Here is a 27,601-nt window from a genome sequence, read left to right as displayed (position 1 = left end):
CCTGTGACATTACCTACATAACATTCGTTGTTCTATCTCTTTCTTTTCCCTTATTGACAATCTTAACTAGTACTATCTATGCAGGATTTATCAGTGTACATTCCTTCCTTCATGTTCATTCTCATTCTTTTTGCACAGCTATACTGCGCATAGCCTACCTTTCTTTTACTATATAAACCCCTGTATTTTACCTTGTAAAAACAAGAAATTCAATCCAGACTTCTTCTCTAATCTCAAGTCTACTTCTTACTGCTACTTGTAATCCAGTGTGGTCACAATACTTCCCACTGCTACCACTGTTAACTGCTGTCATTGTCACTTGTCACTTTTGAAAGTCATTGTCATCCCTTTTGATTAGAGTCCTTCTGAGCACTACAGTTTGTGCATCAGGAGCCTGCTATCACTGGGAACCTTGTCGTCCTCAAACCTACCTTGTGCTACAATTAGCAAGGTAGTGCTCGTCTATACTCTTCGTAAAACCCCTATCTTTTATGTTCCAACTATCCCTCCTCCTCAAAACCCACACCCATACATCTCTGGGTTTGACTTTGAAGGATTGTCATACATACCACCCCATGAACTACCAGAGCACCCACTGTTCTAGGAGGCAAAGCCCATAAACAAGTTCTGTGGAATCTGGGAGGATTATGTGTTTGTTTGTTTTGTGTGTGGTTTTCTAACAAGACAAGTAGAAGGAGTGAAGAGGTGACAAAAAAGTGGATTAAGATGGAGATCCAGAAATGGCCATCTGGTGAGAAGAAAAAAGACAGTGAAGGACCCATGGTGGGGCTAAGTAAGGGAATAAGGGTAAGGGAGAACAACAAAAGCAAGGGTGCAATGTGTAGCCAGTGGCAACACAAAAGTTTGCCAAAATGCCAAAAGTACTGAATGGAAAGCAAAGTTGATTGCCTAATACATGTGAGTGATGATCAACCACAAGTTTGAAAAAGGCAATATTAATTATTATTCCACATATGTGGCGCATGTAAGGACCATTTTATTATTTTCTTATCTTCGCTATGTCTTGGTTCTCGAACACTTTCCCCATTATGCCTCTGGCTCTAGGGCTAGAGGTATCGTTTGCCGTTCTACTTCTCATAGCCCTCACAGGCTTTCTTAACCATCACTACCATTTTATATCAGAGATCAGAGACTGGGTATCGCTCCCAGCCAGCCAGCACACTGGGTAGGGACTGGTAGTAGGCATCTCGCCAACCAGCTCCAAGCCCCAGTAAAGCCTGGTAATACTAATAACGCCTTATCTAGGATCATACCTCATCATGAGGATATGGTTCCTGAACACGCGTGACAATCCTCTATTATTAGTACAAGTCTCTCACCTGCTGATTAATCAAGTTAAAAGTCGTACGATAGTTACTCTCCCTTTTTCTTATTGGTTGATTAATTCCTCAGACCACCTTTCGTATATTCTCCTTTCGGTCTGAGGAACGGACAGTTCCCTATATAAAGCCTTACCTATTCATGTATGGTTCCTTAGTTTTCTATTACTGAATTTACCCGCTTTACTCCTCAACAAAAACCTTTGAAGCTTACCTCTCAAAGTCCTCTACTCGCTATATTTACTAGCGTCTGTCGACCTCAAGCTCATTGAACCCTTTACTCCCTGCAAGTGCAGAAGGAGACAGGTTTCGTTTTTGTTATAGTTTATCGTTGCCTCACAGCGCAAAGGCAAGTCTTTTGAATATTCGCTTCACTTTTGACACCTGTCCATGCTATCAATCAACTTTGGTGCATGACAACAACTTCAGGGATTAATGAGCAGGTGAGCAAATATGCTAATAATAGGTTTTGTCAGGCATGTTCAGAGACTGTATCCTCATGATGAGGTAAAATCTGTAACAACCTAGAGTTCATATACTCTGGCGCACAACTAGAACTAACTATAAAGGTAGTGAGGGGAGTGGTTACCCTTAGGATAGGACCAAGCTAGTTGTGGGTAAACAACAGGAGGACTTGCTAAGGAGTCTCCTGGATCTATTGCGGTATATATACTACTACAGTTTGTTTGTACATATGGTACTATACAGTTGATAAGGCAGTGGCTGATGATGTCAGAGGGCACAGCCCGTGTGACCAGCTCCACTGTGTGAGAGACTTGTAGCTATACTAAGAATAAAGGCAGTGCAGCACAAGAAAGAGGAGCTCGAACAAAAGAGAAAGTGCCGCATGGCACGGAGTATGAAAACTACAGTAAAGGTTAAAGAGGAGAATGAAGATTAAAGGTCCAAAAATGTGTTATTGTAACACAATCCCTGACTAGAGCCTTTATTTACATGTTCAGGCACTAATGGGGCTTGGAGCTGGTTAGCAAGATCTCAGCTACTAGCCCCTAGCCACTGTGCTGGCTGGCTGGGAGTACTGCTCATTCTCTGATCTGCAATATGAAGTGGTAGCAATGGTTAAAAAAACTTGTCAGGGCAATGAAACAGAGGATAGCAAATGACACCCCCAGCCCTAAGGCCAGAGGTGTAACAGGGAAAGCAGGCTATGATAGGGATCCAAAAACCATCTGGTGAGAAGAGAAATAACAGAAGTGGGCCCATAGTGGGGCCAAGTAAGGGAAGGGGAGTAAGGGAGACGACAAAAGCAAGGGCACAATGTGTAGCCAGTGGTAACACAAAAAAATTGCCAAAATGCTAAAATGCAGAAAGTATTGAATGAGAAGTAAAGGTAGGTGCAACTTGATTGCCTAATAAAGATGGGTGCTGATCAGTCACAAGTTCAGAAAAGGCAATATTAATTACTATTCCACGTGACACTGTGCCTGTGTGGCACCAAGGCAAGTCTTTTGAATATTCACTTCATTACTAACACCTGTCCATGCTACCAATCAACTTTGGTGCATAACACTGTGCCATCACCTGCTGTTGCTTTCACACCTATCACACCACACCTGCCATCCCTCATTCAGGTGTGTCTGATATAGCCATAAAGGATCCCCCCAGTTGCATCAATAACCAGCTTGGCGGCTTTTCCTTGCCAACTCTTGCAAACTCTTGCAGCTGTGCATCCTCCCATGAGTTTGACCACTTTAACTAGAAGCAATCACTCCAGCTTGGCATGCTGGGATTAATGATGATGAAGGTGCAGCTGTCATCACCCACAGCAAGAGCACAAGTGGAAACAATTAAAGCTAGGTTTCTAACAAATCCCCATGTAACACCACTGTCACTATACTCATTGGCCTGAACAGCAGACTTGGCAAGTTCCTCCTCATCATGCAGGACCTCAACACTAGACTATATATTGGCCTCAGTACAGAAGCTTCCCCTAGTCCTCCTCTCAAATTCTCCCAGCCAGAAACACCTGTTATAAACCTAGAACATGTCCATCAAAAGTCATGCCATCTCTGCTGTGTTGAAGAACAATCAGTACCTTTGTGTAGATGATTCAGTTTAGCTATTTTGGATTTTTGAGCATGATATGGTTGTAACAATACCCCAAAGTTATTATACTCTGGTGCACACAGCAAGGAACTCAGAAAAATAATAATGAAAAAGTATGAGTTGGTATGCTCAGAAGTAGTACTGTACAGTTAATATATATAAAGGTAAACATTCTGTAGTGTTCCATTGTATTCTATATGATGTCATAGACTGGTCATATGTTGAGTTTAGACACCAGTTATGTCACATGATCAGCCAAGTGACTTCCAAAAGTAAAAGTCTGAAAAATAAAGGAAAAGGAAAATAAAAGTGAAATAGATGTCAAAAATACTATTGTGACAATGGTAGTTGTAGATACATATCTTGGCCTTTTTCAGAGTGACGAGTTTTTCTATGTCTATGTTTGCTCACAGTTTGCTTAATTAGTAGTTTGATTAGTATTCTCATCTTGTTATGTACTTGTATCTATGTTCTTCTTACCACAATAAAATTATTGGTTAATTTGATCTATTTATGTGTGACTTTGACAGCAAGTGAGCAATGTAGTATACTAACTTACAATAATCCTCTCTTTTGCAGCTCTGTTTAATAGTCTACCCACATCTCCTGAGCAATTTTATCTCGTTGGCTGTTTGCTGCAAGGTAAGCTGCCTCCATTGTTTGATACAAAAGTTCCTCATTATTGCCATTATTGGGTGTGAGAAGATCAGTGTCTTTCTTTGTTGTTGTCCCTATCAGTCAGATCATGAGTACAGACGAAGTTGTGAAGGGTAAAAACAGCAGGTGGGATGAGAGCCTGTATAAACATGACATATTCAGGGCAGCCTTCAAAATCAAAAACCAGCACTTTAGAATGCCAAATACACTCAGTGATGTTTTGAGCTGATGTGTGGTGCAGACTGAGGTTTAAAAGTGTTCAGCAAGATGGCAGGTAGATAGACCAGTGACATAGGTGTACAGAAAAATGGTGGTTTGTTCCTCCAGCATGACACCCTTGGCAGCACTTTTAAGAGGCTCTCAGTGTTACAACCAGAAATTTTACAGTATACTGTACTCTGATGCACAGTGAAGACAAGCAAGGAGAGATGAATGAAGGAGTGGATAAACTCCCTTAGATAAGACCAAGTTAGTTGATGGTATTCAACAGGAGGACTTGCTGAGGAGTGTCCTTGATCTATTGGGGTTTATTGTCATATCTGTCAGGCAACAAATATGAAGCTATATAACAACAATCAATGCCTGTCCAAGTCTTTGATCAAAGGCGATGGATCAGAGTATGAAAGCTGAAGAGTATCTGTATAGGCGCAGATCCAAACTAATAAATAATACATAGAATATCTACTCCTTATATACTGAATAGTAATGGTTAGGCAAGAAAGAGAGAAAGGTACAAGAGTGGCCTGACTAAATGGTTAACCAATAAGAAAAAAGGGAAGTGGTCTGATCTATTGTATTTACTAAACATGTGAAAGAGAGCCTTAGTAAGAGATGTACAATTGGCTGTATCAGTAAGCCCATGGGAAGATACTGAGTCACAGCCTACATTGCTGATTAATCTCTCGCCAAAGTATTCCTGGACATAGCATTGGATTGTAGCTATGTCATTTGGATATCTTCTCGGGGGTCTATGCTGATTCTTCTTTGTCATAAATACAATAGAATGTTAGTATGAAGGGAAAATAGGAAGAAGAAAGATAGAAGTAATAAAGTCCTGGCTGCAATCTCTAGTCCAAGAGCGAGAGGAGTGACGGGGAACAAGTTGGATAACCACAACATGATGGGAATGCGATGAGAAAATCAATTCCTTACAATATCCATGCCAGAAGGCAAAACTCCAGAATTTCCAAAAAGGACATTTTTCTCAAGTCCAAACCCCGCAAATCTTTGGTACTCTCAGGATTACGCCCCTTGTGTCCTTGCAGTTGGCATAATTCTGTACATCACCTCCACACAGTACTTTGGATATCTGCTCTGATATTCCTGTGCCAGATTCCTAGTCTGCCTCTTGGACTCTGTAGTTTAGACTTTATGGTACACTCCTCCCACATACAATTTCGCTCCGCTAGATAATTGTCTGCATGGAACTCTGTACCTTACATTATAAATCACTCCTTACGAACTCCCACACCTCCAACAGTATATAAGTTGTAGCTCCTGTACTCCATTCCTGCGGTTTAAATATCAACTAGATTCCCTTGCCTTTACACAAGCCCTTTCTAAGTTTTCCAATCCTCCTTTTTTATCCTCTACTCTCATCCATTCACTCCGACGAGTTAGGGACGAAGGTTCACGGAAGGAGATAGCACATGAGCTAAATCAATTCCCAACCTCATCCTCCGTTACACTCTCTACTCCATCTCCACACTCCAAACTCTGTTCTTCTGAAAGGTCACGGTTTTGACATTTATATACTACTACAAGGTGTTTGTACATATGTACTATACAGTTGCTAATGGTGGGGGCTGATAATGTCATAGGGTGCAGCTCTTGTGACCAGCTCCACCACGTGAGAGAGTTGTGACTATAAATAAAGAAGGCAGTTTGGTGCAAGAAAATAAAAGTACAAGTAGAGTTATTTAAAAAATGTACCACATGGACAAGGGTATAAAAGGAGAAGAAAGTTGAATAGGAAAATGAAAGTTTAAAGGTCCAGCATGTGACCAGTCACATGTTGAGTCTAGACACTGGTCAGGTAATGTGTCATGTGACTATATAAAGTCTGAAAAGTAAAGTAAAGTGAATGGTCACATGACCAGTCACATGACTTGAAAATGAAAAGTAAAAATATATAGTAAAAGTGAAAGTTTAAAGTAGGTGCTGGTATGTCTATTGTAACACCCCATCACTACATCAAAGAAGAGTCTCCCAAATAGGGATATGTGGTAATATCCACACTACCACCAACAAAGCTTTGGATATGCTGATATAACCCCTATTCCAAAACAAATCTATTCACTGCCCTTTTTACTATCTCTCAGGCTAATTTATGTAGAACATGTAGAGCCAATGTACTAAATACTATCCTCATTGAATATAGAATCAATTCATATTGGGAGTAGACTGTATAATCCAATGTTATGTGTTTCTGACATATAAACATATGTTTATTTTTCAATTTCTGGGGGAGAATTAGCTCATGGAGGCTTGCTGTAGTCATGGAAATTGTTTCCAAGCATAAACATAAATGGGCTTGATTAGACACTATAATTAGCAGGATATATCTGAGAGATCTCACAGTATATTTGCAATTATGCATAAATTGACATCTGATCTAAAATTAGATATGTATACAGATGCTCTGGGAACTTTGAAAATAATATAGCCCTTCCCAGACAACACAAGAGTGTGTCTGAACAATTACCACACCATAATCATGCGTAGGTATGTATACCCTTATTATGTATCCTGAAACATATGAGGATATCACTGCAAAAATAACATAAAAAGCGGAATAACACATGATATATGACACAACAGGAGCCTCTAACATGATGTAGATATGCAGAAGACTTATACCTTTGATTCCATAATGTCTGTGGAGCATCTGGATCAGTACAGTAGCTTTGGGTATGGAAAATGTTATTAGAAGCTATGTTTGATCTCTAGCTTGTATGTTAACTACTATTAACATAGACACAACATTCCTATAGCTGACATATAGCAATCTACACTATATGAGTGTTATGGACATAACTGTAAAGAGATAACTTTTATCCATACTTGGGACATTCCTCTGGAACATTCCTTTGATGTATTGATGAGGAGGCTCCCACAGAGGCTCTCAAAAAGTGTACAATCATACAAATAGTACAAAAGAGGCTTTTAGGGAGTGCACAAGAAGTGTCAACATTTTTGAAATTATAGCGCTAAGCTGGGGGTTGCAACTGCAGCCATGTCGAATACAAGTGATAATACAAGTGAGAATACTACAAAAACCAGACGCCAAGGCACGGCTTTTGTATAGAGAGGACTCCTAGTCCAATGAATGATGGCGATAATCCATGGATAATCGCAGAAATTCCGCCGAACAAAAAACCTAAATCGTGGTACAAGATCCAAGCTGCTCTCATGATCTGTGCAAGTTCGGCATCGAATCATTACGACATAGCATAAAAGACGTGTAGAATGGAATTCGCCCGAATTGGACGCTGGAGTACACAAGTTAGGAAAATGGTAGAAGAGTGACTAAATAAATGCGAAGACGTACTTGTGGTTCAAGCGTTGACAAATTGCATGACATCGGGCAGACGCACTAAGTGACACTTTCTCTTTCCAGAAGAGTTCGCACGCGTAATATGATAGTATCCGACATTTAACTTACAAGTCGTGTACTGAGTGTGGTTTTGGGGTCCATGTTCAGGATTGATCTATGAGTTGGAGCCTGAGCCAGTCCATGCAGAGTTCAGATTGGTAGGCGCTTCGATTCAGCCACGATGCAGTATAAAAATTAAGTCGGTGGAATAATGCCAGTATCTCTCGCTCTCGCTCGTCTCTTATCGAAAAAGGAATGTCTTACACTTCCCCGCTCGTAAATCCACAGCCGTTCATCACCAAGATCAAAGGCCTTTCTGACGAAGGGATCACCATTGACAAAGGCGTTGATCGTGGCAAACGAGATGCTGCAGAATTCGCCAGCAAATATAGCGCCAATTTCCAATTTGTTTCCGAGCTTCAAACCAGCACAGAGCAATTTAGCACTGTATGTTTCTTTTCCGTATAACGATCTGGCGAGTTCTAAAGGATGAAATTAAGCGCTGGGTCAGTACTTTGCAGCAAACCCGAGATGCTGCTTCTTCTATTTCAGCTTGGTACCAAAGTGAGATAGATACTTTGCTAATGTTCGAGCTTCCAATTTGACACGTTTGTCCTGCAGGATTTATCGAAGTCTTCCTCTCATTGATAGACATGATCGGGAGTGAGGGTGATGTAAAGGAAGTTATCGCAGAGTTCAACGACTTCTTGGGTGTCCGCATTTCCCTACCTGTTTCCTTGCGAATCCTGAGAAAATTCTTCGTTCCAGGAAACGCATCCCTCAACGAAATACCAGCTAGATACCACTCCGGGTGTGAAAAACGCCTTTAACGAAATCGAGGCGCTCGTAGGTGGCTTCGTTCTCTTTCTCTTGCCGGCATTGAAGAAGCCTCTCTAGGCGTGTGTAGAAAGCAAACATGTCATCGACGTCCTCCAAACTGCCAAGGCTAGTGACTTTAGTAAGACCATTGAGGTGAAATACATACGTTATCTTCAGTTTCATGACAAGTTAACTGATTGAAATGTTTCAGGGCCTCAAGAAAGAGGTCGCTCTGGTGAAACTTGGGGCTGCGCACATCCGACAGGCCTTGAATAGTTACGCAACGAAGCTCGAGTAGTTTGATCCCGTCGTCTACAAAGGAACAAAAGAATTTGGAACCATGTATCAATCATGTATCTTGTTAACACATTTCACATACTTTCAGATGAGTTCATGATGAGAATTTTTGATGCAGCAAATAAACAAAAACCCAAAACAGGAGAACGACGGCGGGAAAGAAAGGCAGGTGGTTGCCTCCAAGTTATTGGCATCTGTTGAAAACAACAGTGAGGTCGAACAGACCCCGATTATATTGTACATCAGTGACGAGCCTTGATAAGATGCAAGAAAATATCTGAAAGGAAGGTGCTGTTTAAGATAGGGAAGCTTGAAACTGTGGTATTGTTAGACACATGAGAAAGTGAGAATTGGCGCGATGTACCAGCGAGAAGTGGATGTGACACGTGACCGGAGTCCCAGAGGTAGTAAGCCAGCTTTGAATCCATTCTTTCCTGTAAACGTACCGTATCGACAGCAGGGTAGTCGCCCCGTTTCTTACCATGTGGACTACAACCTGCTACAACGTACACGCCGCAATCTTGTCCGCGTTAGGAGTCTAAGATGAACCATTGATATCATCCACTGTCCAGTCATTGGTGGTACTCAGATGCTACTAGCCTATCACGAGGTTCTTCATCATGGAACCATCATTCCAAGGTCAAACCAGAACAAGTATTCTCTTCCGAACAAGGCGATATTGGATGCTTCGTTGTATGACAAGCCGAAAGCCGAATTCTTCCTTCAGGGCTCGAGAATCCACAAGGTATTCATATTCAACTACCTCCTGTAACCAAATCTCTAATTCGGTTCTTTATTCAGAATGAAGCTCGGCAACTCCCACTTCACATGATGCGTTCTTCATCGTTCTTCATCGATTCATCCTTCCAGTCAGGCGACGTCGCGATAATAGGGTGGCGAGAGCAGGACTGCGGATGTTCTAAACCTGGTCAGGGATGGCCGCTCATCGGCGAGTCCCCCGTGAGTACTCCTGAGTGCGTAAATATTAAAGGTGTGGTGTGGCACTTGGTTTTGGCAGAAAGTGTCCAGCCTTGCTAACTTCTAAAATGGCAACCGTGGCGACTTTAAGCCCTGAGGACTGTTTGAAGATCCTTCAGCGTTGGGAACAGGATGGCCCCACCGAGGAAGAAAAAAACGAATTCGCAGTCACTGCTCTCGCTCAGCTGAACGACCCCGGCCAAACAAAGAGATTTCAAGATAATATCAGCCAAATAGCTGACTTGGCCTTGAGCATTGACAAGACTTTTAGCGACGTACAACAAAGGCTCGTGCTTTGTGCCATTGTCTTCCCCTTCATTTTTGTTTTATGTCTGCAGTGGGAGGATTTCCGGCAGGTGAATTCATCCCTCCTTCCTTGTATAGGATAGGCTTGATACTATTGTTTACGAAGCGTTGGAGGGCGTGTCTGCGTCGCTCGTGCGAAGTTGCAGCTGAAAATGTTGACATTCTTAGACGTATGTTGTTCATTTATGGCTTTCAAAGTTCGGTACTCTGACAATCACCTCACTTAGGCTTTGACATGGTTTACCTTGCGAAGGTGGAAAATGTCCAGACCGAGCAGGATCGCATCGCGGCTATCCAAGCGTTAGAGCCATTCATTGTTTGTCCACCATCTTCATGTTTCTCAATGACATTCACATCTCCTTCATAGGACGAACTTGAAAAGAATGATCACTCTGTTCAAATGTCCCAAGAGTTTCTGACACTCAAGCGTGATATTGCGGAATTTATAGGCAGATTTGCTCTCAAGGCCTCAGAGTTTGGGATCGAGTCTCGGAAAGACATTGCAGTGTGCGTCTTTCATCCCGCTTTGTGATTGCTGCCACTCAATGAACTCTTGGATAGCCTGGAGGAACAGGTTCATTATCGCTCGATTTTAAATACTCCAAGCTGCGAGCTAACCCCTTTTAATAACAGATAAAATCTGCGCAAGCAACAATTGAAATAGTCGGTGTAGGCATCCTAGAAGTGAGTAGACGTCTTTGAAATCCGATCACATCCAAGACGCACATCTTTCTATCTGTAGGGCCTTGGGTTGGGTTCCAGAGCCTCTAGTCTCGTTGCCTCGCTCAAGGCACAGCGTGATAGTGCGTAGAAGATCCGTCGTTAAATCCACTCATGCTCAGGTTACATGATATGCTCCAGAGAAAGCAGAGAACTTCAGAGATTTGCAGCTCACGCTCGCAGCATTGAAAAAGCTGGAAGCACCTCATCTGCAATCCCAGCTCAGCAATTATCAGCCTGAGGAACCAAACATCAATCTGATGCTCGAAAGGCTGGTTGTATTCGCCGAAATATGGTCTTCCGTGAGTCTGATACCTGAAGTCAACGATCATGAGTTGGGTAGAACCACGTGCTTTAAAGGTTCGAAGCCAGGCCGTCCAGTTCCGTGAACATCTCAAAGCTGGGTTGGAAGCAAGCACAAATATGGTAGTGTTGTGCTCCTCTGAATGGATGGTCCGATACTAATCAGTTACAGAGGTTCAAAAACGAAGTTAAGGTTGCGAGGGCTGTATGTAAACCTCTAATGGAGGGTTTGGCAGAGTATAAGGCCAAACTCGAGGGCTGGATTTTCCAGTAGGCGGAATAATGATGTTCCATGACCTTCGTAGTTCCAGCGCAATCTTCTTTGGCCAACCAAATCCTTGATACGATAGTTGACATCAATATATAAGGTCTGCTCCAAAGTACTTTAAGTTAGATGGTCATATTAGGTTACGCGTGCGGACTCTTCTGGAAAGAGAAAGTGCCACTCAGTGCGTCTGTCCAATGTCAAGCAACTTGTCAATTCTCGAACCAAAAGTACGTCTTTCCGTTTATCGAGTTATTCTTGTACCTTTTTGCTAACCGGTATACTCCAGATCTCGTCCAATTTGGTCGCATTTCATCCAACACGTCTCTTATGCTATGTCGCAATGATTCCAATATGCACGCCAGTCATCATTAGTTGGATTAAGGAACCCCTCTGTATAAAAACCGTGCCTTGAAAGTTTGTTTTCGTAGTGTTCTCACTCGTATTAATCACGTCTACTCAACATGGCCACAGTTGCAACCCTCAGCTTTGTAGACTCGCAGGAGGTACTTGGCAGCTGAAAAGCGGCAGATGGACCCACCGACGAAGAAAAGGTCCGATTCTTGGGATCTTCCCTCGACGAAGTGGATAACAACCACAATGAATTGACAGAAAATGTCAAGCAGGTCGGTGTTTGGACCAATCAACGCGGCCTTCGACAGCGTCACTCGGGGCTTCGAGGGCATTGCTATGAATTATGGCAAAGACTTCCCCGATTTTTGATCTTTTTAACTACCTCAATGAACGGAAAATTTACAAGGGTGTGAGATCCAGTGTTTTTCTGGTATGTACATTTTGACGTACTCAATGACCATAATTGGGCGAAGTATCTATCGGACTTCCGTGACGTGGCGTCCAAACACATCACACTCCTTAGACGTGCGTTTTCCATGGTCTTACTGAGTAAGCCACTAATCGTTTCGTACAGGTTTTGACAGGGTTTACCTTGAGTCGGTGGAAAATATCGTAACAAACAAGGATTGCACGGATGCCATGGACGATCTCCAGGAAGTCATTGTGTGTTTTTCACCCCCACTTTGAATCGAAATCGTTGCCAACGTTTCCACTATAGGACCAAAAACATGATGAATGTCGCGAAACTTTCTCAACCTCAAACGTAATATCCAGGCCTTCGTCGGTAGATTTGACGAATGGATCAAAGACAAGACAATGGTGTAGAACTTGAAGCGCAGGCAGCGCAATTGAGACTCGATATTGAAGGTCTCCGGGAGAAATTGAAGTGTAGGTCTATTTCTGCTTCATCGCTGTTGGTGCCAATCGTGAAAATGTGTAGTTTAGACAAAAAGGTTTAATTCTCATTCAACTTTCCCTTTCGTCAACTATTGGCTGACCCTTTTCATATAGATCATGGATGCCAGGGCGGCGCTTGCGTTCTGCACTGGGCTGCTTAATGTGCGTGCATGTCTCTAATCTGATTCTGTTCATGAAATATCTTTTCGCGATTCTGTAGGTTGTTGGAATAATCGTTGCCGGGTCAGTCCTTGCTGCCTTCCAAGCACAGCGTAATCGTGAGTGTGATTATGAGTAATTGCCATCGCCTTCTAACCATGCTTGTGCTGCATTAGAGAGGGCGGCAGAGCTTCTAGGTAAACAGAATGATCTCGCAGACGTCAATCGAAAACAAGAGAAGTTTGCTCATATCAAAACCGATTTCGAAGATATTTCGTTAGTTTGTGACAAGCTGGTGTTGTTCGCCAAAATTTGGTCTTCGGTGGGTTCGCCAATTTAACAGTAATCATCACCGGCTAAGATGAGTAATACAGGTTCGTAGTCAAGCTGTACAGTTCCAAGAGCATCCCAAGGGTGGAATGAATGTCGTTAGGGACAGAGTGGGTTTTCGCTTCTCCCATACTACCATGGACCGCTAGATTGATATTTTTGCACAGGTTCATATTGGAAGTTGGACTTGTCAGAAAAGTATGTAAGCCCCTCATGAAGGGTTTGGAGATATACGCCACGCAACTCGAAAAGCGTGGCTAAGGAAGGGAATATGTAATCCGTTAGAGACGTGACAGTCTGTAACCTCTCCTGATTTTCGGTGACCTGCGATTTTGGCCAGCTCGCAACAGAAATATCTATCGTCGTAGCATCACTTGTATGATACACGGTTGTTCTGCCTGGGAATAACTTGGTTTTTCTCGCGCTCAATGCGACATGTATCGTGAATCTGCGCGTCTATAACTCTACGGTGGATGTTTGGTTACGGTTGAAACTTAAAACGCATGCCGATGAGCGGCCTACCTTTTTCTACCTCTGATAGCTTATTTTACCAGGTCTACAGGTGTACTTTGTAAATAATAATTTTTGTGACCGTTTACTCTGAGTTAGTCCTTGTTCAATAAGTCAGTCGGTTTATCCTAACAAAAATGTTATTGCAAGAATTGAGTCACAGCAAAAAAGACATAGTAAGCTACATTGTACTGACAAAACCGGATAAACCAGTCTCTGCTAAAGCAGCCATTGTTCTCCATGGAGCATAGCCACCACTCAATGGAGTCACCATTGTTCTCCTAGGAGTCATTATACTGTAGTGAGTAGCAAACTCCAACTATAAGTAGTAGGGGGTTTAGTATAGGAATACCTCAGTTGTTTCTATAGCCTCTCGGGCAGCGGCTGAGTTTCACTTAGATTTATTAGGTTATGAGCCCTGGTGCGCAAAAGCTACACAGGAAATAATTCTTATTTGAAACGGCAACCTCGGAACCATGACCACAGCACACAATACATCTGCATGTCCAGTTCTCACTGGACCCAACAATTTTCAGATATGGAAACTCTGGATCATCTCAAAGCTACGTCAGGAAAAAGTTCTCCGGGTTGTTACTGGAGAGGAGCTTAAGCCCTCACCAGGAAAACCCACCTCCTTGGAGGATCCTGAAATCACCTGGATACTTAAGGATGAGAAGGCACATGGAATCATCCAGGACCACATCTCCAATGCCATCCTAATGAGGACTGGAGACCTCACCAGCTCCAAGGAGTTATTTAATAAACTTGTCTCACTCCATCAGACGTCCAACATTGCCTCGGCCTTCTATTCATTCCAGCAACTCACCAAATTGTCCTGGGATGGGACATCACCTATCCAGGACCACATTGCGAAAATCTGGACAATTGATTCACACCTCTCCGGAATGAAACTAAGAGTTGATACCAAACTCATGGCCTTTGCTCTTCTCCAATCTCTCCCATGCACTCCTGAATGGCAAATATTTCAGTCATCAGTAATCAACACGATTGAAGAAAATAAACTTACCTTTGATGCAGTTGAGATCCGGATCACTGCAGAAGTTGCACAACAGTCAGGAAAGTCCCCTGGAGGTTCTGAATCAGCACTCAAATCCGAGGAGAAGTGGTGTGACTTCCACAAAGCCAAATCACACAACACCTTGGAGTGTCGAACACTTCAGTCAGCTGGAAAAGGTCAAAAGAAGAAGGGAAAGGAAAGACACAAGGATAAAAGAAAAGAGAAGGAAAAGGCAAATATGGCAGAGCAATCATCTGGATCTGACTCCGAGGAAGAACAGAGTCATATTGCATTGGAACATGTACATATTTCCAAACCCCTTGCTAAATGCATTTAAGCTTACCTTGTGTCAGAACCCGATAAGACCAAAACAACAATCATCATTGACTCCAGAGCAACATCCCACATGGTCCCTCACCGCTCCTGTAACAACTTAGAGTTGGTTACTCTGACACACAACTCAGACAAGCAAAAGAGTAATGAGAGGGAGTAGTTACCCTTTAAGATAGGACCGAGTTAGTTGTGGGTAAACAATAGGAGGACTCGCTGAGGAGTCTCCTTGATCTATTGGGGTATATATACTACTACAGGTTGTTTGTACATGTGTACTATACAGTTGATGAAGGCAGTGGCTGATGATGTCAGAGGGCGCAGCCCGTGTGACCAGCTCCACTTTGTGAGATACTCCGTATCTAAAAATAAAAGAAAGGCAGCACAGCACAAGAAGGTGGAGTTTGAACGAAAGGAAAGTGCCGCATGGCACAGTGTGTGAAAACTATAGAAGAAAGTTAAAGAGGAGAATGAAATTTAAAGGCCCAAAAATTGTGTTATTGTAACACTACCCCCCTTCTAAGGCTCGACTTCCAGGCTCGACCAAATATTAGAGGTAGTAGTTAAATTTTCAGGCATAGGTTGAGGGGGGGAATTAAAAAGGTTCAAATCTATGCTTCTAAGCTTCCTTGGAGCTGAGGGATTCTTAGAATAAAATTCATGAACAGCATCGTGCGAATTGTCCAGATGGGCTTCTGGTTTTCACATTCTGTCTTCGTCTCCATAGCCCTTCCATAGGACTAGGAACTCTAATTTTCTACGCTTCAAGCATGCATCCACCACTCATTCAACTTCAAATTCTTCTTCACCTTCCTGGGTGACTACAACCGGTCCGGGCCGGTCCACGCACTGTCCTGGCAGCGGCCCTTTGTAGGGTTTCACATGGCTAATGTTGACCGTGGGTACTACCCTCATTCATTTTGGGAGTTCCAGCTCCACTGCATTGGGTTTGACTTCCTTAATCCAGTAAGGGCCAATCCACTTTTCGGTCAGTTTTCTAGACTGCCGATCTTTCAATTTTAAGTGGTCGGTATCTAACCAGACCAGGTCGCCGGCCTTGTAATCAGGGGCCTTGGAGCGTCTACGTTCTGCCCTGTCTTCCATCTGCTCTGCAGTTTTGAATAGTGCTTTGCGCGTTTTGTCTAATAATGATTTTATGTCCTTCAAGGGCCATGTTCACTGCAGCCTTGTTCTTGCTTTTGCCAGGTTCTACACCCATTCTGGGGAGGTATGATCTTGTAACCTCAAATGGTGCCTTTCCTGTAGCCAATGACTGTTTAATATTATAAGAGAACTGGGCTATCTTTAGCCACTTGGCCCAATCCATCTGTCTGTCATTGATAAATATTTGGAGGTATTGCTTCAATTCCTGATTGAGCCTCTCTGTTTGTCCATCAGTCTGCGGATGGAACACCATGGATAATTTAGGTTTGATACCCAGCATCCGACATAACTCTTTTGTAAATTTGCTAGCAAATTGGGGTCCTCTATCAGAGATAACTGTTTCAGGTAACCCATGGATAGACCATACAAAATCTTTAAATAAATCTGCCATACCAGCGGCGGTAATGGTTTTATTGGTGGGTATGAATACCACTTCTTTGGAGAAGCGATCTACTACCACCATTACTGAATCATACCCATTTGATTTGGGCAGATCCATTGTAAAGTCAACCAATATATCCTGCCAGGGGCCAGCTGGTATCAGATTTGGCATAAGTTTACCCGCCGGGGGGTGATGTGAGTTCTTTGCCATGGCACATCTCAAACAGGATTTTACGTATTCCTGTACATCTTAACCATGCCAGGCCACATGTAATTTCTGGAGATCAACTCCAAGTTCATTGTTCGTTGCCACCCAGGGTGCCCAGCCACTAGAGTGTTGTGATGTCTGTCTATTGCCTTGATCCTTGCAGATTCAGGCACATAGATTTTATCTTTAAAATGGAAGATACATAGTTTTCATTGCCATCAAGGTGCGCCTTCTCTTCTGAGGAGATGTCTTTCTTGAAGACTTCCAGAAGATTGGAATCCTGCCCGGTTCTAACATTGGCAACCCATGATTGATCTATCAGGGTGACACCTTTGTTGTCATCTTCGATGTCATTGGCATGATCCTCTCTTCTGGATAAAGCATCCGCTTTCCCCATAGAAGTTCCAGGCTTATGAATTAATTTATAATTAAACCTAGACAAGTACACTGTGTAGCGGGCCTGTCTCTGGTTCAAGTCTCGGGCCATCATAAAGTACTCCAGATTCTTATGATCAGTCCAAATTTCAAATTGGTGCCTAGCAACTTCTAAGTAGTGCCGCCAGTGCTCTAAAGCTCTAATGATGGCCAGCATCTCCTTATTGTAAATTTGATAGTTGTGTTCTGTAGGCGACAAACTATGTGACAAATAGGCACAAGGCCTCTAAAGATCATCAGGGCATTTAATTAATAGAACAGCCCCAGTAACAAAATCAGAAGAGTTGGTTTCTAGCCGGAACTCTTTATCTAATTCTGGAAATGCTAATATGGGTGCCGTTGTAAATGCCTGTTTAAGCTTATCAAAAGCTTCTTGTTCTTTGGTGCCCCAGTGCCAAACAGTGTCCTTTTTAGTGAGATTGTTCAATGGTCTCGTTATTTTTGCGAATTTTTCGACAAATCTTCGGTAGAAGGCCCTAACTCCTTTGACGCAAGTAGGTTCTGGCCAATCCAATATAGCTTCAACTTTCTCAGGGTCCATCCTGATTCCGTTCTGACTAATTATCATACCAAGGAAGTCTACTTCCTTCACTTTAAAGTTACATTTTTCGGGTTTGACAAATAGGTCCCGTTTCTGTAAGCATCGAAGGACTTCTTGCACGATCCTGTCATGCTCAGCCTCATTGTCTGACTTTGTGAATATTAATAAATTGTCAATGTAAATGACAACACAATTTTCCATATCCACAAAGATCTCGTTCATCATGCTCTGGAAGGTCGCCGGTGAATTGGTCAACCCGAAGAACATAACAAGGGGTTTGAAGGATCCTTGGTGGCACGTGAACACGGCCTTCCAAGCATCTTTTTCTTTGATTTGTATGTTATTGTACCCTTATCTAAGATCCATCTTTGTTAAGATCTTGGCACCAGTCAACTTGTCTACTAGCTGACTGATCAAAGGCAGCGGATATGCATTTTTAACTGTGTACTCATTCAAGTAACGATAGTCCATAATCATACACTTCTTACCATCCTTTTTAGGAATAAAGAACACCGGGGACATCATAGGGCTTTTGGAAGGTCTAATGTAATCTTTCCCAAGCTGTTCATCTATGAAACTTGAGACCTCATCTCTTTCTGGAGCAGAGAGGTGAATCATATGTCCCTTTCTATGTTTGAAGGTGTCCTTCAAATCTATAGCATGGTCCCAAGGCTTAGCCTCTGGGAAGCGCTCTGATTTGTGTTTTGAAAAGACTTTCCAGAAGTCATGGTACTCTGGAGGTACTAGCCTCTTAATCTCTTCCTCAGGTTTTACCTCATCGTTGACATCCTCGATTTTATCTAAAGAGCGGAGCTTAGCATAAACGTGACCAGTGTTTATCCTTTCATCCAGCTCTGTTTGATGGACGTGACTCGGTTTATATAAGTCCTCACACTCCTGAGGACAACGTGACAATGTGATAACCCCTGTCTGCCACTCAATCTCAGGATTGTGTTTAAATAGCCAAGTCCAGCCTAAGATTAAATTAATTTTCCCTAGTTGGGTAGCTTTGGCAGTGACTCGTTTTCTGTGTCCTTGGTACTCGACAACAAAAGAACACTTGTGCATGATACAGCCACCTGCATTAAGTGTACCATCAACGTTATAGACAGGAATAGATACATCTAATTTTACAAGGGGGAGTCCAACTTGTTCCGCCCAGACCTGATCTATGAAGATTCTATTAGCGCCTGAATCAAGCAGTGCGCTGGTTGGGTGTACTATGCCCCGGGCAAGGTTTTCCACACCAACATCTAAACAGATCTCCTTTTGGAATATATATGTGCGCATCAACACATGCCTTGGGATTTCAGGGAAGGGTGGCTCCAAAGAAGAAGAAGAATTGAGAGAAACATGTTTTTCTACTTTAATATTTTCTATGTTTTTATTTTTATTTCCACCAGAATCAAGCACCCTAGTAGTTGTCTCGCCAGGGCCACACTCCAAGGGAGACGCTGGTGCAGCGGTAGTATTATAAATATTACAGTTACAATTCTTCATACAAGTACATACTTCTGATAAGTTAAGAAATTTATTTACAAATTGGGGAGCCACCACTGTCTTTCCTTTATTGCTCGTCCAACACCCCGGAGCAGGGGCCATTTTGTTGTGGTTTGCTTCATTGTTGTTTCGAGGAGCAAAGGCACCCAAGTGACCTAAGCTCCAAACTCTTTTCCCTGAGCTTTCATCTCATTGACCTGTTGGTCATAGAAGAAAGCCCGGATTTCATCATATGAACGACTGGCCAGAGTATTGAGCCAATCATCTGGCTTTTCCATTTCTAATTGGCGCACCTGGTGCCCTTGGTTATGTTTTTGATGGGCAGCCTGCGCCCCGTTTCTACAGTCTTGGGACATGTGTCCCTCTTGGCCACAGTTGTAACAGTTGCCCTTGAATCTGCGCATCTGTCTGCCTTGGACTGCACCAATATCCATAAGAGCACCCTGTCCTGGCTGCAGCCCAAACGGCTTGAACCCGTGAGAGTGATTATGGTGGTTTGATGACCCAGGGCGCCTCTGGGATTGGTTGTTTTTGGTAGTGGGCCTGCCACCTTGGTGCATAGCATAGAGCTCCATGGCTCTACCGACTTGTCAGACTTCCTCAGCTGCCAGGGCCAGGTTGTCGCTCCGTGTATCCTGCAGATAGATCTGTTTGGCAATGCGGGGGTTCACATTGCATTCTAGCAGCTCTACTGCATGTTCATTTCCAAGCCCTCCTTGGATAGAGAGAGCCAGGAACCGGGTGACATAATCATCCATCCTCATGCTGCCTTGCTTGAAGGAACAGATTTGCTGACGCGCCCAGTCACGCTCAGCTTGCGGTTTGAAATATTTTTTGATCTCTACCTTGAGATCGTCCCAGGTGGGCCACACTACCGCTGTGTAGCACTCCTGCAGTCTTACTTGGGCGTATTGACCCACCACAGGTCCTTTTAGTCGAGATAGCACAGCAGTCGCTATCTCAAAATCATCGGCAAATATGTCTCACTTTGCCTTGATCCACCAACACTCCTGAGGTTCATGAAGAAACATCCGATACAGAGGAGACATTCTTTGCTGGAATAGCAAGTACTGGTCCATCTAACACAGGCCTTCCAAGGACACTAAAGGAAGCCTTATCACGTCCGGATGGTGAATTATGGAAGTCTGCCTTGGAGGAGGAACTCCTAAGTCTCAATAATAATGCAGTATATGACACTGTCCCACTTCCGAAGGGAGTGAAACCCATCACATCAAAACCTGTGTTCCAGATCAAGTTTGATCAAAACGGAAACATTGAGAGATACAAACTCCGGATTGTTGCACAAGGATTTACTCAAAGAGAGGGGATTGATTACCAGGAAATTTTTGCTCCGGTTGCAAACTTAGAGTCAATCTGAATTATTCTAGCCCTGGCAGCAAAGTACAATCTAGAACTTGATCAAATGGACGTATCCACAGCTTATCTCAATGGAGAACTGGAATGAAGAACAAACCAGTATGGACACCAATGGCCCATGGATCAAAACTCCTTGCAAATGCTCCAGGGGAAGATATTGTGCAACACGAGATGCATATTAAAGGGCGTCAAGTGTCATACCTCTCAATTGTAGGCTCCCTGATGTATGCCATGCTCGGAACCCGCCCAGACATTGCCTATGTTGTTGGAATACTAAGCAGACATAGCTCAGCTCCAAGGAGTCATCACTGGGAAGCTGCAAAATGTGTCCTCCGATATCTGAAAGCAACCAGGGACATAGAACTACGTTATGATGGCACAGATGTCTCCATGGACATGGATTTCTATGGATATTCGGATGCAGATTGGTCTGGAGACCCAGAGTACATTGGATTGGGCAATGCTGGACAACACCTTGCATGGCTTTGGACATTTTTTGAAGAAATTGGACATGCTCAAAATGGACCTACAACATTGCACTGTGACAATCATGCTAAAGCAGCCATTGTTCTCCATGGAGTCACCATTGTTCTCCTAGGAGCACAATTGCACTCCTAGGAGTCATTATACTGTAGCGAGTAGCACCTCTGACTATAAGTAGTAGGGGGTTTAGTATAGGAATACCTCAGTTGTTTCTATAGCCTCTCAGGCAGCGGCTGAGTTTCACTTAGATTTATTATGTACAGCAAGTGACAAGTGAAGGCATTAGAGTTAGACGTTTCTCTGAATCTCCCCATCTTCAAGGGCCGATCTAGCGGTCATATCAAGCTATAACAATATGTTGGTAGAGATAGCCTGATGTAGTGAAAAAGTCTTACCTCAGGCCCATTAGCCAAAGGCGCCAACTCAAGGTGCGCACAAAAAAAATCGCATTGATGGAGCGTAACAAATTGTTCAAGGGTTTCAGTCCAGTTTCCCTCACTGAAGCTAGAGGAAAACTCGCTGTAGTAGGTATAGAAGTCAGTGCATCAGTAGATGGGGCATGGGGGTAAGTAGATATATACATGGTTGTTATGACTTGGCAATCAGTTAACAAATCATCACCACCTGTTTATACAATGTACTCGTTAGCATTAATCACATTGACCAAAAAGACAGGAGGATAGAACACACCTTGAAAGTCTGACAAAAAAACAAGGTGGTGAGAGAGGATATACTGGATGTGCTGGACACAGCACAGGAACTCGGCCAATTGTAGTTTGTCCGGCAGTAGGTTGGTGCGAGGTACAGTGCTATTGTTATTAATATACTTAATGAACTTTCCAATGATCCTTTCTTCAAGCAAGAACACTGCTGCATTCGGGGAGGTGGGGCTATGCAGGATAGCAAGGGCACTATGCACTACACAGAGACAAGGGACTGTAATAGAAGATGCTTTGGGGGCCTTCCAGGCGAGAATGTCATCTAAAAAGCTGTAAGTAAAGATCATGAGACTAGTTGCCCATCAGGCAATTAGTCTCATCAAGCGTCTTCCCTAGCTCATTGTTAAATGCTAGCCGCTTCCTTCCTGCAGGCGCCAAAGCACTGGCGGGTGCTTCCCTGTAAAAACAATGTTTGGCAACAATTAAGTTCACATGAAGAATGGGTATGTTGTTGGTTGATTCAGTCGCAGAGCCAAGAGCACGCCGGATAGAAGCTGGGTGACAAGTCTTGAAGCTCCCAGCTGGGGCAATCATGGATTTGGAGCTACGATTGACCACCAGAGTGATGATGGGATGTACACCTTTGTTCTTGATATTAAATGGCATCAGCCCTTTCAAAAGCTGGGGGAACAACACAGACGGGACCGGGTAAAGGACATAGTAGGCTGCATTATCATCAACTGCCGGTTCAAGTGTTGTTAATAAGTCAAATTGTCTCAGCAATAGAGCATTACGCACGTGTAGGTTTAGCTTGGCGTCAAACACTCTCCTGAGCCTTCATGGCTCACTGCATGAGACTTTTTTCTGGGACATAAAAATACCCTCCTGTGCTGTCATTTAACAACATTAACAACATAGCTGGCTTGGAGGTGGGTGATAGAGACCGACACTAGAAAAACTTAGCCAGGGGTTAAAGAGGAAAATTGAACTCACATGCTCTGCAGGTGTGATTTGACAACTCAAAGTTGAGACAGACACCCTCAAACTTGATGAGCCTCTTTTTTGCCGTGCAAGACGCTTGGACTTCAGCATAGTCATCACCTGAAAAATCTGAAACACCAGATCAAAACATGAAGTTGGAGCAAACAACTAAATACCTTGTCCATGGGACTCATACTAGAGTCAGAATCACTGCCTTGGCCCATTGCATATTCCCCAGTTTTTACTATATGATCATGCTCTTCTTTCCAGCTTAGAATATCTTTAACCTGTGCATTAGTCATTACAAGGATGATTGTTACTTTAATGTTGGACTGAAGTTTCGGAATAGGACTGGTCCCAGAAACACGATAGAAAAAGTCATGAAGCACAAGGCACTCCATGTTCAAAAATAGTGTACGTGGATCATATAGTATCAACTTGGGGGCTCTGCGCATCTCGAGACTCTCTAGTGAAAGGTCATATTGCTTGGACCATTCCAAAAACAACGGCTGTAAAGTGTTGATAATGTTGAGACGAAGGAAACAGCATGTGATGGAGAGTGGGACAGAAATATCACGCTCTATATTCTAGATAACAGTCTAACAAGAGCCGTTATAATGTAGTATCAAAGCAAACAACTTACTCCTACTAAATCTGAACCAGATTTACCCTCTTCTTGAAGATGGTGTAAAGCGATTTGAATGGTAACTTGGTGTTGAGGCATTGTTGAGGCAGCCAGCATTTTGCCGCATTGTTGGCCATGCAGAGAATGGTTAGAAGTGTAACCTAAGCTAGAAGAACCGCGTGGGCCAGCAGAGGAAATAGAGGGCACATGAGAAAAGGTGGGAAGTTGATGAGACGACATCAGGAGCTATTGCAGAAAGAGAAGGGGGAGGCCCCATTGCAGAAAGAGCAGGGGAGGCCCCATTGTTGGTACTCAATCAGACCCAAAAGATTGCCTGGGATATACCTCTTCTACAGGTAGAAAACACGCAGAACGTGAGGTTAGAAAGCAAGTCAAGATGAAAAAAAAAAAAAACCAACCTCCATGTTGTGCTGCCGAAGAAGCCTTGATAAGAGCCTTCCTTGCTGTGGCATTGACTTCTCCTGGAACGGCCGAGAACTCTTGAATAGGGCTCGGATCAAAAGGACATGAAAACACACAGAATATAACGTACCAACATGCAATGAGCCACTGGCCGCTTGCCTGTTCACATAATGCTGGTGACGCTCTGGACAACAGCGGCGACCAGTGCCATCTTTCCCTTTGACATAATGGAACATTGTGTTGTAATCAAAGGTTGTGCGGCACCTCCCGCATTTTTGACTGGTGGGTTGCAAGTGAATTGGAGTGAATTGGTTGGCAGACATGACTGGATTGGTTCGCTGAGTAATACAATCTACTAACAGTGGTGTATATATACGTCTAGGATATAGTTGGAAAGTCTTGGGGCTGTACGTATGCTGAACACCGGTGAGTCTCAATTTCACTGTTCTTCCTCTGCTCCACTGAATTCCCGATTCTGAGCGTGATCCATGCAATGTCAAATCATTCATTTCCATGGCCATGCTGCCACCACAAGGTGTCACGTAGAAACAGTAGAATGCAGAGGCGATGGAGCTTCAGTGAAGTGGCACATTGAAGGACACTCTGGACAAGCGCAAAGGTGAGTATTAAATGGGGCATTGGCATTTCTGCAGGCTGGTGAGTGCTCAGTATGTATTTGATTTCATAATAAAACTAAGTGAAACTCAGCCGCTGCCCGAGAGGCTATAGAAACGACTTTATTATTTACCTAAGTGAAATTACAATAGATGTTAGTTTAAGGTGATCTCTAATAAATGTAATGTAACATACCTCAGCCGCTGCCCGAGAGGCTATAGAAACAACTGAGGTATTCCTATACTAAACCCCCTACTACTTATAGTCGGAGGTGCTACTCACTACAGTATAATGACTCCTAGGAGTACAATTGTGCTCCTAGGAGAACAATGGTTACTCCATGGAGTGGTGGCTATGCTCCATGGAGAACAATGGCTGCTTTGGCAGAGACCGGGTTTATCCGGTTTTGTCATTTCATTCATTATACATTGCTGATATTTTCTTACAGGTCCGGCACCTCCCCAATTGTTACCGGGGTCAGTTGTGCCGTGTTCTCTTGTGCCTCTTCTGCAGAAGCAGCTCGTTTGATGATGACTAGGGCCATTGACAATGGCCAAGTGGAGATTTTCCCTTAAGTGTGCTTAAGTGTTGACCCCCGTTTTCTTAGCTTCATATACTTGTATCTCGCTTGCTGGCAATGAGGGTCTGTAAAATAAAGTGTTGTCTTGAACCATATTGCACATGCTCCCTCAGATCGGTCAAGTCACGGTCTCATAGCTGAAATAGTATTATTGAGTATAATCAAGGTATATATTACAATATTGCAGCAAATCCTATGGACGGAGTTCAAAGAGCAAGTGCGGAGTCTGCGGCACCATCAAGGTTTCAACCGTAACCAAACATCCACCATAATAACTCAGCCTGGGTCATATAGAGTTGGCGAAAAATCATGTTATAACTGTATACAATCCTCCTGCCAGTGAGATCCGAATTGTCACACTGTAGCAAACATCCTTATGAGAAAGGAGAGTGGGTGGGGAAGATCGTATGGTGGCTCGTGTAAGCATACAACTCCCTCTGGCCCTCCAAATGCGCCCCAAAATTACACCAAAACGCAAAGTAGGACCCAACTTAAACTTGCTTGTGTGGAGCATACGGCCGCGGCATTCTAATTTGGTAGTGGCTGAGCAGTGCTCGGTTTTCAGGTTTCGACAGGACACACCCTCTTAAATGCTCCGTTGGAAGATTACGTGTGAATCCAGCGTGCCTCCCTTCAATCTATGATGCATTTTTATTCATCGCTCGTCTCCACATCGATCCTTCTGTCAGATGTTCGGTTTTCAGGTCCAAGAACCCAGTCACTGTGTTATGTGTAAAGTTCTTGGTCGATTTTGACTGTTCAACGGTACTGGATGGAATCATTTCGCCTGTGCGCCTTCTTTTTGTGTCCACTGGCCCCACAAGCGCTGAGCTCCAATGGAGTACACTTTTACAATCCCAGTCTCCCACACAGGCCAATTTAGGCCCACCTCGATAGTCTACCTCCTTGCGCAACAATACGAGGCTTCAGGGAAGAACAAGTTGACACTCCCAAGTCCTCCGGATTCCTTAAACAATGATTATATATATGTCATAGGGGTCATTAATGTGCATTTCCACGTTGGCTATCTAGTAGATATAACTCCCACCAACAACCCTGGACCATGATAAATGACGGTATCTGAACCACGTACACACTCATGCACTCCACCGGCCCCACCGACCCTTCCTGTCTCTTCAGACACCATGATGGCACGCAGACTCGGACATTCTATTGACATTCTATTAAATTATATCGGTCATTGGGAGCTGGGAGCTGGTGCTGTCTTATAAGTCGCTAGCACACACACAGCTTGTACGAATTATCTTCATTCTACACCCTTCCTTCTCAGTCGTTTCTGACCCAATTTGCTCGTTAAAAGACAACTTAGTACCTTGATAGGGCAAGAATGCCTGAAGATGGAAGATAGGCACAAGAGCGTGTATTTTGTGAAACTTCGGCCCACATGTGTATCGCGACTAGGCGCATGACCCTCCTATCAGGCATATCTATATACGATGCATGTTCGTGTTTACTGTTTGGAGCAGTACCCTATAGTATTTGCAAGACAAGTGAGCCCTCGCCTTCGATTTTCACAGGCCCTGACTGAGGCTGTGTGTGCTGGGGTCTTGGTATCTGTCTGTTTCCATCATCCTCGAGATCACTGTCTGACGTATAACATAGCCACCCAGGGAAAAGCGCTCAAAAAATTAGACATATTGTAGAACGTAGCTCAACAGACCTAATCATCACTACGCCATCGCTCAGGTATCAACCGATTGCTGACCTCAAATATAGGCGTGCAAGAAGCACATCCCTAGAATAATAAGAAGAAGCGGTCGACTATTTGAGGAAGAAGCTCTGTATCAATCAATGCCACTGAGAGTCATCAACTGATTGTCAAGCGTCACGGTTGTCAGCCCTGTATTCTTTTGTCGGCGGAAGTATATCAGTACAATTGGTTGGCATGAACCGACCCAGAAATACTCCCTCGACATCGTATAATTCGTGTAGTGTATATTGTCACATCGCTGCTCTCTTGTTCGGCACCAAGCTTTAGCAAACCAGCACCTTCGCCCTATCTGAAGATCTGAACCCTCTTGCACTAATGCCCCCAATTCCACTACAACACTCAGATTTCACTCTCGATGCCTCTGGAGTTGCAGGTTTCTTTGGAGGAGACGAAGCTATATCAGCCATGGCAACTGTCCATATGTACGAGAGTAGGAAATGGCTGGGATGGTACAATTCTCCGGGGAGTTACACCGTTGCTAAGCGTTACGGTCAACTCGCCAACTCTCGATTCTGGGATGGACTATTCCCTGGTGGAAATGTCAGTCCAGCTGTCATGTTTGAGCTAGACAACATGAAAGGCCCAACATACCACGGACTACACTCCGGCGCTGTCATACCGCAGACAGGTCACCTCGCACATTTATTTGTGTCAGAATGTAAAGCGATGGAGGCCAATTACAGGACGGAGGGAAGAATAACGAGGCCTGCAGGAGTGACCATCGCAGAGTTGTCACATGTGCCGCCGCTAGAGCTCGGACCCAAATTATCATTACCAGTCTCCTCTGCTCTCTTGTCAGCCATCCCCATCGCAGTCAGCTGGGGCACATGCATCGTCTGTGGCGTTTTCAGAGACTGGTGGTGTTGTTCTATGATACTCTTGGGTATCGTATCTAGCGGGCTTTCGTGCTTCGTCATCGGCTCTGGCAAATGCACCTTCAGTCGTCCAAGCG

The 27,601-nt window shown here is 43.6% G+C and overlaps 8 protein-coding genes across 8 annotated transcripts; 6 read left to right on the top strand and 2 right to left on the bottom strand.

Moving 5' to 3' along the window:
- Positions 1–7,781: 7,781 nt before the first annotated feature.
- Positions 7,782–9,120, top strand: SERLADRAFT_477619 (uncharacterized protein; the record flags this gene model as incomplete). The annotated part of the gene is made up of 5 exons (XM_007322918.1): positions 7,782–8,106; positions 8,160–8,223; positions 8,281–8,356; positions 8,428–8,505; positions 8,557–9,120. 4 exons carry the CDS (start codon positions 7,915–7,917, stop codon positions 8,456–8,458), a joined length of 363 nt encoding a protein of 120 aa, XP_007322980.1.
- Positions 9,121–9,211: 91 nt separating this feature from the next.
- Positions 9,212–10,854, top strand: SERLADRAFT_477618 (uncharacterized protein; the record flags this gene model as incomplete). Its single annotated transcript, XM_007322917.1, has 8 exons — positions 9,212–9,520; positions 9,577–10,109; positions 10,166–10,229; positions 10,287–10,375; positions 10,427–10,566; positions 10,621–10,633; positions 10,693–10,743; positions 10,802–10,854. Coding segments are annotated over 7 exons (696 nt in total), but the record flags the coding sequence as incomplete, so codon positions are not given.
- An 83-nt stretch (positions 10,855–10,937) lies between these two features.
- Positions 10,938–11,464, top strand: SERLADRAFT_400384 (uncharacterized protein; the record flags this gene model as incomplete). Its single annotated transcript, XM_007322916.1, has 2 exons — positions 10,938–11,205; positions 11,255–11,464. The coding sequence occupies 2 exons, from the start codon at positions 11,110–11,112 to the stop codon at positions 11,354–11,356; spliced, it is 198 nt and encodes a 65-aa protein (XP_007322978.1).
- A 347-nt stretch (positions 11,465–11,811) lies between these two features.
- Positions 11,812–13,677, top strand: SERLADRAFT_417985 (uncharacterized protein; the record flags this gene model as incomplete). The annotated part of the gene is made up of 10 exons (XM_007322915.1): positions 11,812–11,853; positions 12,108–12,131; positions 12,175–12,226; positions 12,276–12,364; positions 12,476–12,520; positions 12,713–12,760; positions 12,819–12,876; positions 12,934–13,079; positions 13,132–13,197; positions 13,255–13,677. 10 exons carry the CDS (start codon positions 11,812–11,814, stop codon positions 13,291–13,293), a joined length of 609 nt encoding a protein of 202 aa, XP_007322977.1.
- A 1,787-nt stretch (positions 13,678–15,464) lies between these two features.
- Positions 15,465–15,681, bottom strand: SERLADRAFT_442368 (uncharacterized protein; the record flags this gene model as incomplete). The annotated part of the gene is made up of 2 exons (XM_007322914.1): positions 15,465–15,590; positions 15,652–15,681. 2 exons carry the CDS (start codon positions 15,679–15,681, stop codon positions 15,465–15,467), a joined length of 156 nt encoding a protein of 51 aa, XP_007322976.1.
- Positions 15,682–22,044: 6,363 nt separating this feature from the next.
- On the bottom strand, positions 22,045–24,045 carry SERLADRAFT_411151 (uncharacterized protein; the record flags this gene model as incomplete). The annotated part of the gene is made up of 8 exons (XM_007322913.1): positions 22,045–22,150; positions 22,542–22,642; positions 22,687–22,794; positions 22,851–22,961; positions 22,995–23,261; positions 23,318–23,460; positions 23,719–23,799; positions 23,853–24,045. 8 exons carry the CDS (start codon positions 24,043–24,045, stop codon positions 22,045–22,047), a joined length of 1,110 nt encoding a protein of 369 aa, XP_007322975.1.
- A 1,837-nt stretch (positions 24,046–25,882) lies between these two features.
- On the top strand, positions 25,883–26,397 carry SERLADRAFT_400383 (uncharacterized protein; the record flags this gene model as incomplete). The annotated part of the gene is made up of 3 exons (XM_007322912.1): positions 25,883–26,171; positions 26,239–26,295; positions 26,365–26,397. The coding sequence occupies one exon, from the start codon at positions 25,988–25,990 to the stop codon at positions 26,147–26,149; it is 162 nt and encodes a 53-aa protein (XP_007322974.1).
- Positions 26,398–26,785: 388 nt separating this feature from the next.
- SERLADRAFT_400382 (uncharacterized protein) lies at positions 26,786–27,357 on the top strand (the record flags this gene model as incomplete). Its single annotated transcript, XM_007322911.1, has 2 exons — positions 26,786–27,178; positions 27,241–27,357. The coding sequence occupies 2 exons, from the start codon at positions 26,965–26,967 to the stop codon at positions 27,309–27,311; spliced, it is 285 nt and encodes a 94-aa protein (XP_007322973.1).
- Between the last annotated feature and the right edge of the window lie 244 nt (positions 27,358–27,601).

Source organism: Serpula lacrymans (assembly GCF_000218685.1).
Source record: "Serpula lacrymans var. lacrymans S7.9 unplaced genomic scaffold SERLAscaffold_14, whole genome shotgun sequence".
Taxonomy (NCBI): domain Eukaryota; kingdom Fungi; phylum Basidiomycota; class Agaricomycetes; order Boletales; family Serpulaceae; genus Serpula; species Serpula lacrymans.
Note: the sequence above shows the minus strand (reverse complement) of the source record. Positions and strands in the feature narration are given on the sequence as shown.